At 37.7% G+C, this 14,824-nt stretch overlaps 1 protein-coding gene across 2 annotated transcripts in view; it reads right to left on the reverse strand.

The window, feature by feature from the left end:
- Positions 1 to 14,824, reverse strand: part of kiaa1614 (KIAA1614 ortholog) — a 33,368-nt gene that overhangs the window by 10,471 nt on the left and 8,073 nt on the right. For both annotated transcript variants that reach the window (XM_016542648.1, XM_016542649.1), the window contains exons 2-6: positions 11,000 to 11,920; positions 8,661 to 8,730; positions 6,214 to 6,354; positions 3,449 to 4,629; positions 291 to 438 (exon numbers count right to left, since the gene is read on the reverse strand). In XM_016542648.1, coding sequence (XP_016398134.1) covers positions 291 to 438; positions 3,449 to 4,629; positions 6,214 to 6,354; positions 8,661 to 8,730; positions 11,000 to 11,885 — 2,426 coding nt within the window. In that variant the 5' untranslated portion in view covers positions 11,886 to 11,920. The remainder of the gene's footprint in view (positions 1 to 290; positions 439 to 3,448; positions 4,630 to 6,213; positions 6,355 to 8,660; positions 8,731 to 10,999; positions 11,921 to 14,824) is intronic.

The raw sequence follows: 14,824 nt of genomic DNA on the forward strand, positions 1-14,824 counted from the left end.
ATATATATATTCTCAGTCAGTAGGTGGCAGTGTTGTAGTAGACAAACGTGTAGTCATAAGGAAGCCTGGCCCACATCTCCTCTGACCTACTTTGAGCCTTAAGTGCCAAAGCAATCCATATAATTGTGGCCCCCGGAAATTACATTGTTCAGAGAAAGGATTGTACATTTTAGTAAAGGATCTGGTTTGTTAAAGTGCTAACCAAAAAAAAAGGGAGATTACGGTAGATGTGGGTACGGACATAGCATATTCATTATTTCCACCCTCTCTTTCTTTCCCTCTTTACTCACTGTGAGAAGTTTGGGCTAGTTGCCCTGTGATGCACTGGTCTGATTGGCCCTCTGACGTGTCTGTCATTGAGTCGATCCTGGGTTGATTCAGCACTGCTGGATGTTGCATTAGATTCCAGCTGTCCTGTACTCTGGTGCTGTTCCACATCTAGGGAAGAATGGAAAACATGGCTGTGCGTATTATAGGATAATGGATGAAACATCCTATGGAAATTGTTAAATATCATGATGAATCTTGATAAGGTGTAAACTGAATATGTTAATATGTTAACAATATAACATTATGTAGCTGAAAAGCAAGTGAGAAAATGCTTTTCCAAGTAGCATCACACAAGACGGAAAATTGTTGAAGGAGATGGGAAAAAGACTGGGAGAGAGTTGCTGCTGATCGCACTAGTGACCAGCCCACTGTGGGATTACTCCGACAGGACAGTGTGGATCTGCTGATCTGGACAATCCCCAGTGGGACAGGAATGCAGTGAAGAGAAGCGCACATGTGCTCACCCAAAGGTGTCACCTTGCTGACTGAATCAGGGCTCAGATGTCTACCCGGAAGTGCCGCTTGATTCTGGGAAAAGCTTTGATTAATTTTTAGATAAGATTACGTAAGCGGGTGTTTGAAATCTAACCTTCACAGTGCTAAATATTAGCTTTATTCTTTGCAGTGTGCTCAAATATGTATTAAAAAATGTGAAAGTTCTATTAGGTAGGACACCTGTGCAACACAACAACAGCTAGTGCTAGTAGTGCTTTACAAATTGCAGACATTATGCCATTGTGTATTGCCCTGACAAACTCATTTTTAGCTAAGTGACTAAAGCACAGTGCTAGTAACCAGAAGGTTGCTGGTTTGAGTCGTAGGGCGATCACCATTGGGCCTAATCTAGACACTTACCCAATGTTTCTTTAGGGGGATTGTCTCAGGGGGTGTCTAATTCTGCTCCTGCAGAGTTTAGCTTTAACCCCACTTAAACACACCTGAACCAGCTAATCAAGATCTTTTAGGCTTGCTAGAAACTTCCAGGCAGGATGGTATGTTGGACTTAAAGGGATAGTTCACCCAAAAATTTAAATTCTGTCATTAATTATTCACCTTCATGTCTTTCCAAACCCGTAAGACCTTTGTCTATCTTCGGAACACAAATTAAGATATTTTTGATGAAATCCGAGAGCTTTCTGACTCTGCATAGACTGCAGCGCAACTTCCACGGTCAAGGCCCAGAAAGAAGTAAAGACACCGTTAAAGTAGTCCATGTGACATCAGTGGTTCAACCGTAATTTTATGAAGCTACGAGAATACTTTTTATGTGCAAAGAAAACAACAATATCGACTTTATTTACCGATTTCTTCTTTTCTTTGCGTCGTGGTACTTTTGTGAACGGTGGCGGACACTGGCCGGAAGAGAAAAAAAAGTTGAACAAAGTTGTTATTTTTATTTTCTTTGCACACAAAAAGTATTCTCGTATCTTCATAACATTACGGTTGAACCACTGATGTTACATGGACTATTTTAATGATGTTCTTGCTACCTTTCTGGGCCTTGAACGTGGAAGTTGCGTTGCTTTCTATGGAGGGTCCGAAAGCTCTCGGATTTCATCAAAAGTATCTTAATTTGTGTTCTGAAGATAAACAAAGGTCTTACGGGTTTGGAACGACATGAGGGTGAGTAATTAATGACAGAATTTTCATTTTTGGGTGAACTATCCTTTTGAAGGCAAGTTGGAGCTAAACTGTGCAGGACGTTGGCCCTCCAGGAGCAGGTTTGGACATCCCTGATGTATTGTAAGTTGCTTTAGATAAACCTGCTCAATTGACCTATCGGTAAGCCCCTCCCCTCGAACGCAGATGAGCCAATGGCAGTGGAGTATCAGTTGCACGGGGAACGGAACTCGGGACATCTTTAGGTTTCAGCGCCATAGAGAAACATTGGAAGATCCGAAGATGGTGTTTATGCTACAAAAATGGGAAAACAATGTGCCTGGGGTACTTGCAACACTGATTCCAGTTATCCTGAGAGGATGGGCAATACAATTTATTTTATTCCATTTCTTGATGGATCTCCATGTCCGTAAGCATTCAACCCTAATCCCAATGAAGACAAAAATTTTCATTTTCTGGTTGTCATACTCTCATTAAGTTACAATTTTCATCTGCTCAAGTAGAACATTAATGTCATCTTGTGCTTCAGCAAGGTATCTCTGGCTAAAACTAGCTAACGGTACAGTTAGTGAGTCCATGTTAACGAACAAACCTAAATAGCGAACTGTAATTGACCTATCGGTAAGCCCCTCCCCTCGAACGCAGATGAGCCAATGGCAGTGGAGTATCAGTTGCACGGGGAACGGAACTCGGGACATCTTTAGGTTTCAGCGCCATAGAGAAACATTGGAAGATCCGAAGATGGTGTTTATGCTACAAAAATGGGAAAACAATGTGCCTGGGGTACTTGCAACACTGATTCCAGTTATCCTGAGAGGATGGGCAATACAATTTATTTTATTCCATTTCTTGATGGATCTCCATGTCCGTAAGCATTCAACCCTAATCCCAATGAAGACAAAAATTTTCATTTTCTGGTTGTCATACTCTCATTAAGTTACAATTTTCATCTGCTCAAGTAGAACATTAATGTCATCTTGTGCTTCAGCAAGGTATCTGGCTAAAACTAGCTAACGTTGAAGTTAGTGAGTCCATGCTAATGTACAAACCTAAATAGCGGACTGTTCTCACGTCATGTACAGTGTAAGTCAAAAACACATAAACGGAGGTCTACATTTCAGTGCCTCTCCATATTAAACTGGTTAAATGTAAATTAAATTGTACCCTGCGGTACATGAACAGTGTTGATCCTCCATGTTGTCATCTGCGATTGTGACGACCGTAACATGAGGCTTCTCCTGCTTGCATTGTGATCTGTAAACCCTCGCTTCCAAATTAATCGAGTTACCCACCATATTTATTTTAAAATCTTTTATATATCCCTCCATGGCATATTCAAATGTTCAAAAACATCTTGTGACAAGGTTTTCACACTGACAGCTGTCATTGACAGTGAGCAGCTCCATTTGTTTGTCCGAGGGAGTAACAGTAACTAAGGGGGGCGAGGCTTACCGATAGGTAAATTACTACTGCTATTAGCCTATGTAGTTAAACTAACCTGTTAGCCTTTCTTCCCCTTGTATGGGTGAGTTTCGAGCACACAGAACTGGGCTCGTCCTGAGTATGGGTACAGGGGTGACCACTGCAGATCTGTCCTCCCAATAACCCAGTCCAGAGGAAGCCTGTTCCTGAAGACAGCTCTCCACAGCGCCCCCTGCCTCTGTGGAGTCCAGGTGGTACTCTGTTGAAGAAATGAGTGTGACGGACCGCTGACCATTAGAGCGGTTCTTTGAGCTGGATTTTAGGGCTGATTTTTTCGGTTGGAGAGGAGGAGGGGTTGGCTGAGGAAGGTGGGAGCTGGATGGTTCTCCATTGGGGGGCAATGGAGGTACTACAGGTCCCTTGCTGGATGTGGGGCTGTATGCGGCTGGGATTCTCTGTCCAAGGGGATCCATGGCATAGGGGTTGAGTGGCAATGCTAGTCCATTCGAGAGACACATTTGAGTTCCACTGTTGCAATCCGGAGGTGTTGGAGCCCTCAGGCCGTTGACATACAAGGGTTCCTGCTTGCTCTCTTGTTTCCGGACCTTCTTCTTTAGCTTCTGGAATGTTCCTCTACCGCTCACGTTATCCACAGGAATGCAGTGCGTTCCATCGCTGTGGACGATAGCGGGACTTGTCCCAATGTACGTCTCCTTAATCTGTTCGATCCGGACAAGCCGGTTGGGTAGGGTGGGAGCAACCCAACATGGTATCTTCTTCCCTTCGACTTCCCCATTAGGTAAAGACAGAGTATTTGAGCTCAAGCTAGGCCTGTGTGGTTCATTTAGAAAGGTCCCACAAGAGTTGCACTGCCTGTTTGCTGTTTCCGGACCTTTGCCATTCAACAAACTCTTCTTGGCTTTTGGCTTCCAGAATATTGAATCATTCGAGCCATGTCCTGTCTCTGCCTGTCCACTGATGTAAGACGACAAGGTGGGTTTGGACACCAGCAGCCCCTGCCCTCTTTCTCCAGCCCTGCGCCGTTGGCGTAGCCGCTCCAGGTAGCGCACCTCAGCGTCCTTCTCCGATTCGTCTTCGAAACGCACACGGGTTGGGGACTGTCCGTGTCTCCGGCGGGTTCCACCTGCCGAGTCGCCGCTGGAGGAGTCACTAAGGTTTCCGGAGACCACCGCCACGTCCTCCTTCCCCGCAAGAGGAGCCTGGTGTAAGGGTATACCAACCCAGGACAACAGCTCCCTGTACACACATGCACATATATGAAATGAGTTGCATTCCTGAGCACTTAGATACGCGAAGAAACGGATGCATGCCAAAGCAGCCGGCAGACTATCTCTCAGCATGGAGACATGGGCAAAATTTCCTTCTTCTTTGGCTCCTCTGTGCACATTCCTGACATGCTTTTTTACTCCTTTAAGAAAGGTCGTCTTTAGCATGCCAAGCATTTCGATATCATAAGCTCATTGTTAAACATGAGAAAACCAAAACTAGTGCCTTTAAATATCCCCTGCTTGCTTAAAGTGCAGGAATAGTAATCTACAGGTGTATTATTGTGCACTAGGAGTTTTTATGCCCATTAAGCTTAGTGCACTGTTCTGAAACCTATGGGACTTTACAGCTGCGAGTTTGTCTTAAAACATTCAATCTCAAGAGAGGCAGTTAAGTGTTAAGTTTAACCCGAGCAAGCTGACAGCAGTGTACTCAACATCACTGAGCTGTTTTCCCCATAAGGGAGAAGCAGGGAGGGAATTAGGGAGAAGGAAAGTAACAGCTGGCAGACATGACAGGTGTAGCAGAGCAGGACGGCTCCCAGAAGCTCCCATTTAAATAAAAAGGGAGAGTTTTAATCTGTCACTAATTCACTAATTATTATTTTTTTTAAATCTAAGCCAGAACATTTAATTTAATTTAATTTTAAAACTAAATACATCAAGTACACTAATTCATGAAAATTCTTTTTTTATTGATAATTAATTTTTTATTAACTATTTATTTTATTAATTTCATTTTTAAATATTACTTTTAGTATTTACGTATATTTTTATATTTTTAAATATTAAAAAAAAATCTCTGTTCTCAGTGCGTGTCAGGTTTTGTTGTGACATTTAAAATTGCCCTAATCTGTTCCGGATGCTGCCATGCAATGCACACCACTTGTCTTCATACCAAACAAGGAGACAGGCGTTTGGGGCGGCTCGCCCATCTGTCTTTGTGTGAAAGTGCTGAGGTAGAGAACAGAGCGCTGGACGGGGAAGTGGGATTTAGAGCCACCAGCCATGTGTACACGTTGTATAATTCAGGTAGTCTTATATAACAGAAGAGTTTGGAGGATGCCAGTATACTTAGTTTAGAAGTTTAAATTCAGACTACCATTAGCTTCCTGCTGTTTCACAGCTAGCACTGAATGTGCATCTTTGTTTTCTTTGATACTAGAGTTATTCTATAATAGTTGTATATCAGTTTCATACAAATACATAGAAGTTACAACCTTATTTAATGTCTTTATATAATATGCCAGACTGAAATAGAAAACAGCACCTGTTGCTTCTGAAAAGAAATTTGCCAAACACTTCCCCCCTTCCCTTTTATCATCTGCCCGTCTCCAAACAGAGCAAAAGACTATTCAGTCCAGCAGCAAATAATACAGTTTAAGATCTATATCCCCCACACAAATCCTCAAGAGTGAGCAGGCGAAGGCTTCCTTGTTTTGATATGAAGAGAGCCGTGTAGTCACCCTCCCTTCCCATGATGCCTAAGCCTCAAAACCCCAACCCCCCAGCCGAAACCCCAACAAGCCAAGGACTAGAGACCAGGAAAACTTACGGGTTGTCCCTCTGGACGGGTAGGATGGTGTGGTCGGCTTTGAGAGGGTTGGACCGGGCCTTCATACGCGCTCTCTCCAGCAGTCGTTTGGCCTGCTCGTGGCGAGGGCTCAGCGGAAGGTCGTCGCCCAACACAAAGGCCCTGTGGGCCGGCCAGAGAGAGAGAGACAGAGAAAGAAACACGTCAGCTCCTGTGCGGAGTGGGGGGGGATTAAGTGGAGCAGGCCGTCATCACTAATTAGGCTGACGGACGCTGAGTGTGTGTGGGGTTTGTACCTGATTATGATGCACTAGATGGGCTTATGCATATGTTTACATGATCAAAGGCTTGAATATCACTCTAAAACAGGAATATGGTGATACCAAGACATAAAAGTGCTTATGAAATCGTCATAAATCAGAATGCATGAGCCATTATCAGGAACCGCTATACCTCAGGACTTACTACTGAAATTATTCAAAGAAAACTTAACTCTGTTAACTCTGTTCAGTGTGTAATGTAAAATAATATTAATAATAATGAAAAAAATAATATTTGTTTTTCATGAAATTTTGCCAAGTTTGTTACTGTCACTAATTCACATATTTATTTTTTTAATCCAAGCAAAAACATGGGTATACTGTTTAATGATTTGTTTGTTTGCCTAATTAATTCATGTTTAATTCGATTCAAAACTAATTTATGAAATTTATGAAAAATAAAACCATAAAAATATGTATGAAATCATCATAAATCAGAATGCATGAGTATGGAAATCACAGGCAACTGAACTTAGTCTCATTATTTCATAACTTTAACTATGTTTAGTGTGTACCGTAAAATAAATAAATGTAAAATAATACTAAAATTAATATTAATATATATATTTTTTTTTTTTCAAATTAGTAGCCAATTTTGTAGTCTGTCTGACACTAACTCACTAATTATTTTTTAAGTAAAAATATGGATATAATAGTTATTTATTTTTGTTCATATCTTTTTTCCTTTTTTTTTTAAGGATTTTTAGGATTTTTAAAACTACATACACCAAGTACACTAATTTATGAAAAAAATAAAACCATGAAAATGCTTATGAAATTATCATAAATCAGAATGCACGAGTATGGAAATCGCAGGCAACTGAACTTAGTCACATTATTTCATAACATTAACTATGTTTAGTGTGTACTGTAAAAGAAAAAAAAAGTAAAATAATACTAAAATTAAAATTAATATTTGTTTTTTCAAATTAGTAGCCAATTTTGTAGTCTGTCTGACACGAATTCACTATTTTAAGTAAAAATATAGATATACTATTTATTTAGTTTTGTTTATTTATTTTTTTGTGTTTTAGGATTTTTAGGATTATTAAAACTAAATTCACCAAGTACACTAATTTATGAAAAAATTAAACCATAAAAATGCTTATGAAATCATCATAAATACGAATGCATGAGTCATTATCAGGAAACACTATACCGCAGGAATTACTACTGATAGAACTGATAGTTCAATGCATAAATCAGATCATAAATCAGAATGCACGAGTATGGAAATCACAGGCAACTGAACTTAGTCACATTATTTCATAACGTTAACTATGTTTAGTGTGTACTGTAAAAGAAAAAAAAAGTAAAATAATACTAAAATTAAAATTAATATTTGTTTTTTCAAATTAGTAGCCAATTTTGTAGTCTGTCTGACACTAATTCACTATTTTATTAAGTAAAAATATGGATATACTAGTTACTTATTTATTTATTTTTTTTAGGATTTTTAGGATTTTTAAAACTAAATGCATCAAGTACACTAATTTATGGGGGGGGGGGGATAAAACCATAAAAGAGTTTATGGAAACCATCATAAATCAGAAACTCTGTTTTGTGTGTAATGTAAAAAAAAAAATTTTTGTTTATTATCGAACATGTTTTCATGCCTCAATTCATCACTATTTTAATGGGTTTTATATAGTTTTTATAGAGCACATTTTACAAATAAATCTACATAAATATCATGATTATACTGATAATGTATGGTTTTTCCTATAATGTTCCTAAAGTTCCTGACATTTTCTGACATATTTCCTGACAATGACCCATGTGTTTTGTTTATTTTTAAGAATTTGTGGCATCATTATTAGTTTGGAGAAAAAAGCTCAGCTATTTCCTTTGTTATTCAACTCTTAGGTGGAGTTTAAAGGAGCGGCAGGAAGAGCCAATGATATGATCTAGTTCCTCAGCTTATGAAAAGCATCAGCAGCTGTTTTCTCCTGAGCTCACATTCCACTTTTTTTGTATGTTCAACATTCAGACGTGCCGATGCTGTTTTTTTTAGGAGGAATTAAGGAACACTACTTTTGAGAGTGTCAGGAAGCTGAAATAATAAATGTCTAATCAGCACTATGAGAAGCTAAATACATATGCTGTGTATAAGAGAGTAACGTGAGAGCATCAATCTGTGCTGCTCACCTTTGGCTGTGTTCACTACCTTGGAGCGAAATCCCAGAATCCCTATCACTATCATTCAGGCCACAGATACCTGTGAAAACAGACACAGAGACATTCAGTGTGCAGATTACAGGGCTTATGACCTCCCTAATTAATACTGACTTAATATATATATATATATATATCAGTGTTTCCCCTGCCATTATATTAGGGGGGGCGGCCTAATTCTGCGTGTCTCTGTGTTAATGAATGGCGCAGACGCGCGGTTTTGTGTAGTACTCGTACTGAAACACTCGTGACGCTTCCGGTGATATTAACCTCTGCCATCTCACTAATGACATAAATACATGAACAACATCTCCAGAACTGCTCTGAGAGTCACTTAATGAGCATTTGACCGTTTAATTTGAGTAAAACTATCATCATGTCATACACACACAGAAATGTAAAGGTATTCACGGCAACCCGTCAAAATAAAAGTTCGGTTTAACTTGAGGGCATTGGCAGAAATATATTACTATTGTTGAGTAGAATGTACGTAACAGGCTGCTACTACTACTACTAAAAATATGAAAACCTTATTTTTAAGGAATAAGCATACAATATTTCTTCAATGTTTTAATTGTAATATTAAATGACCTTTATTTTCCAAAAAATACAATTTGTTTAATTTTCATTACTTAAAAGATAAGATTAAATGAATGTTTTATGCCTTAAAAAAAATTTAAATACACAACAGAATTTCTGAGCAAAAAATCATAAGGCTATTATTGTAAGAATAAATGAAACTTGTTTTATGCTTTCAAATAATTAGACATGCTAAAACAGAATTTGGTTACAATAAAACATAAGGTTGGAAAAATAAAAACATTTCATAGGGCCCTAAACATGTAATATTTGTTAAACTTTTAATAAATTGATGTACTAAAACAGAATTTGGTTACAATAAAACATAAGGTTGGAAAAAGAAAACATTTCATAGGGCCCTAAACATGTAATATTTGTTAAACTTTTAATAAATTGATGTTAAATTGTTTAAGTTTCATGATTTTAATTAATTCAACATGCTTTTAGATTAATAAAATTTAATTTAACCATTAAAAAGGAAAAGGAAAGAAGTCACCCCCACCCCCCAAAAGCCGTAAACCTAGGGGAAACACTGTATATATATATATATATATATATATTTATTTATTTATTTCCCCTGCTTTCCATCACAACCAAAACTCTAGGTTATCCACAGTTTCACTACAGCTTCATCTACTTCAGGTTGAGTGAACTGTGTTTGCCTGACAGCTAAAAGCCAGTTGTTTATCTCACTTGACAAGGTCATCACGTTTGTGTCCACATCTGGTGCTTCAAAAGTGAGGAAAACAAGCGAACAAATGAAGCATCACACTGTCTCTGTTTTCCCATCTCCCAGCCTTTATCACTGTTACTCTGAGTTGTTTTTAATCAGTGTAATTCTCATTCTTATCCTTCTGTCCCCTCATATCTGGATTATCCAGCTCTCTCATCTATATGACCTCTGCTTCATTAGGGAGGTCATGTGTGATCGTTGCGTGTAATCCATAAACGTGCTAAAGGAGACAATGTCATCTCATCAGACATGCGCTAACGGCATTTAACACCTGTCTGATAACCTCAGATTAGCGCTGCTACGCTTTATATCGTACATTATGTTACATCGGATAAGGACAATTACATCTCAGCTTCCGGAAACAAGATGGGCGATTTATAAATAATAAAAATAAAATAATGAATTAATACAAATTATATAAAAATATTGTTAAATAATAAATTAAATTATATTTTTTTCAAGGTATTTTTTTTCATAAATATTGTTAATTATTCATTCATATATCTTTTTTTTTTTTTGGAGTCACGCCACATGACATTTTACAACCTGGACTAACTTTAAAAATAAAAAAGGTCGAACTTAATAGAGTTTACACACAGTCATGAGGCTCTGTAGGGGTCCTCTGTGATGTCACTTCCTGTTTTATGCTTCGCTTTTTTTCTGCATGTTGGTTGGAGTTCATGACTTTTTTCATTTATTTAATAATTTTATAAATGAAAATTTCAAACATTTTTTCATTTATTATTTTTACGTAACGAGTCAATCAGTTTTGTAAAAAATAAAAGAAAATTGTGATTAATAAGTGATTTAGTGGAAAAAAAAGTGTTCAAAAATACAAAAATTAACAAATAATTTTTCAAAAATGTCATAGTTATTCATATTTTTATAGGCTTTTTCTTCATTGTTATATCAGAACAGTCATACCACCTTAGCATTTTTGATTTTATGCCCCCTCAAAAAATATCCATATGTATATATCCACTGTAATGGATCTCCTTACCTCTACCACCAATGTGTGTTGGGTCCTCTATCCTTTGTCCTGGCACATGGTCTTTGTTCTGGGCTTTCTGCAGCATCTGTTTGAGAAGACCTCGGTTCATCTCGACCCTCTCAGCCAGGGACAGCGAGCTTCCACTGCTGCACATGCTCTCCAAGCTGTCGGCCCGCCAGAGTCCACACTGTCCCACCTCACCGTGATTGTACCTGCGTAGGTGACTCTCCAGGCTGTCAGACCTTTGCAGTTCCCTTGGAAACTTGTGGCCCATTTTGTGTACCATGGTTCCTCCATTTGGTCCATCTTTTCCCACAGGAATGTTCCCATTTAGAACCGGCATCTCTGGTCTGATGGACCTCCAGAAACACTTTGGAGGCATCCATGTTTTATCAGATGTAGAAGCATCGTGTTGAGCCCTGCAAGCATCGTTCGAGAGGTTCTCCAGGCTTGCTCCTTCTCCAAGGCCACGTGGGATTGCCAGCAAAATTTCGGAAGAAATGGGACCGCACTCGAGTTCTACCTGAGGCTTGTGATCTCCGGCAATGAACATCAGGGGCTTGCGAGGTTCCCCGTCTTCATCGCTGCTGCTGGAGCCCCAAGCGTCCGTGAGGGCGTATCCCAGCATGAAGGTCCCGGGAACCACTCGTTTGTCCTGGTTCTTACTTCCAGGTTCTTTCCAGGCAACTCTGCGCTCGGAGAGAGCCTTGACCTTGGACTGCAGCGCCGATACAGCAGAGCCTTGAGTTTGCTGATTAGAAGGTGTAGACGGGGTGCTGGGCTCCGGGCTTGTGCTGGAAGGACACTCATCCTCTGGCTCCCTGAGGTGGATGTCAATGTTTTGGGAGGTGGCAGGCAGGGGTTCAGCATCTTCAGAGGTCACTGCGTCCTCCATGATCGAATCAGAGTGTCAGTGGAACATTATGGTGGCTAAAGGGGATGGAAAGAAACAAGTTGGGTCTCACTCACTAATAACTGTGTGGATACACACAAGAGAATTTGTTCTTAACTTCATTGTAATTTTAAAGGGGTCATATGACGTTGCTAAAAAGAACATTTGGTGTAACGTGGTTTTTATGTGGTTTAAGGTAAAAAAAAAACATGATTTTCCACATACCGTACATTATTGATGCTCCTCTCTGCCCCACCTTTCTGAACCGCGTCGATTTGTACAAAGCTCATCATTCTGAAAAGCAAGGTGTGCTCTGACTGGCCAGCTATCCAGTGCGTTGTGATTGGCCGAATACCTCAAGTGTGTGACGGAAATGTTACGCCCCTTATACCATATTTGGAAACAGGAGCGTCTCCATGAAATGACGGTGGTGGCAACAACAATACTACAGTGAGAATAACGGGGCATAGAGGAGAAACAATAATGTACAGTATGTGGAAAATAATGTGTTTTTTTAACCTTAAACCGCATAAACACATTTCATTACACCAAATACACAAAATAATGTTCTTTTTAGCAGCATCATATGACCCCTATAACTTTTATGAAAAATATCTCTTTGGGTTTGAGACTTTAAACTTTGCAACTTTACAGATCTTATATATGCACGAACAGCTTTTAACACTCCAAAGACAAAGGAAAACATGAAATTGTGTCATATGACCCCTTTAATGAATTTGGAATATTCTAAATGAGCAATCTGCATAAAACATACCCAAACCATCACCATATAAGAGATTTCCACACAACCTTTCCTTTAGCCAGCCTTTAAAAAGTTTTTGGTGAATCATAGTTTATTCATTAAAATACTTGTACACAGATTTCATGCACAAATTTGTGCATACATGCGGTTATTAAATGAAAGCCAACATTTACGTGATTAAAGTGAATGTTTTGTTTATGAAATAAAAGTCTTTTATATAAAAAAACCCTACAGTTTTGTCTTTTCTTATAAACAAGATACATTTGCTTGAAGTATCGCTACAACAAAATAAAATATTAAGACTTGTTTTCAGAGAAAGTACATTTAACAATTAAAGTTTATTTTTCTTACTGCATAATGATTGGATAAATGATGAATTGCTGATCTGTTTCACACTTTTTAAAACTTTATCATTTTTTTATTTTAATCTGCACTGTTCTGACCGTGCAGATAAAAATAAAAATACATTGCTTTCATAGATTGTTTTGAATATGAATGTATTTTGTCTCTTTGCCCTTGTTTTTAACATGTTTATGATTTAAATGTGAAAAAAATCAGCCAGAGCAGTGTAACAAAATACACTCAAGATACATGATCTAAAAACAAGTCAGTGTCATTTCTCAAATAAATCTTTTCTCAAGGCTTTTTTTACTTTTTATGATTTTTTACATATTTTTAACTTAAAGAAAATATAAAAAATATTCATTAAAAATAACATAGTGCTGTCAAACGATTAATCGCTATTAATCGCATCCAAAATAAAAGTTTTCGTTTACATAATATATATGTGTGTACTGTATATATTTATTATGTATATGTAAATACACACACATACAGTATATATTTAAAAAAAAAAATACATGTATTTACATGTATATATTTATATTCATATAATTTATAATATATATAAATATATTTAATATATAAAAATAAGGCTTCTTCAGTGCAAAAATTTAGTGATAGATTTGGCATTTTTAAGTGACATTTAACATGAATTGAGGGAAATACTTGTGTGCAAACAGGCCTTCATTAGGCAGTATCACTTACTGCATGATATACTGTATTTGGCATTTTAAACTGTCTTTTTGAGGCCATTAGTAACCACAGAGGTTTTAACTGTCCTCAGACCAGTGGAAAGCACATTATTCACTTAACTGAATTTTTGATAAATCACTTTTTGTTGACAAGAAGACTTTTGCATCTTTCATTCTTTCCAAACAGCTTTGGCCATGCAAGACTTGACCACAGAATCTAAAAAATGTCTTTTAGTCACAAACAACTGCTAGTATGTCATTGTGGCATTGAAACTGGATTTTCCCAAGGCTGAGGGAAAGTAATAATGTATATTTTAGTGTAACACATAAGTTTCATCTGCTCTACTAACTACTAACGCCAGATGTAGAACAAATAGTTTCGCAAGTAACCAATACAACACGCTAAACTGTTCTGAGAATAATGTAGGGCTTGGTGACACATTATTCCACTTTTAGCTTTCGGCTTAACAGCACTATCCTGCTTTTAAACCTCCAATCATCTTTTCACAAAGCACAATGTCATCAAACTAACATCTGAATGATCTTAACTTTATAATTAATATACCACGGTGCAGTTAGGTCATATTGTACACTTAGCATCTGACAGCCATTATTTAGGACAAGAATAGAAAAGTATGTTTTCTCTGAGGTAAGTTCACAAACGAGTGAGTTTTCTGGAAGATTAATTTGATTTAATTGGTCCTCTCTTAATTATTTAATAATAATTAGGACACCTTCCTGGTGCTCCAGGTACTTCATGCTTGAATAAACAGACATTATTCCATCTGAACACACACAATAAGAGAGATTCTCAACCATTTTAATCGCTTAAAAGCTTTTTAAAACATTAACTTACCATTTACAAAATTTTAAGAAGGCCATATACTTCATACATCAACAGCAACATATTAGGCTGACGACCTTGTAATTTTCAGGATGCAGGATGATTTTTTTTTTTTACAATTAGTTATTTATAATTAATATGCTCACAAAGAGCCAATTGAATATTCTAGTGTCAAGCATAGCAAGTAAATAGCAAATATTTACTTAATAATTTTCTTCCTTATTTTCTAAATAAATAAATAAAATAGTTATGCTCAAAACCAGCACTTTCTAGCCCACTTAAATAACTTATAGTCAAAAAT

This window comes from Sinocyclocheilus rhinocerous, unplaced genomic scaffold, assembly GCF_001515625.1.
Source record: "Sinocyclocheilus rhinocerous isolate Xijiao unplaced genomic scaffold, SAMN03320098_v1.1 scaffold4355, whole genome shotgun sequence".
NCBI lineage: Eukaryota > Metazoa > Chordata > Actinopteri > Cypriniformes > Cyprinidae > Sinocyclocheilus > Sinocyclocheilus rhinocerous.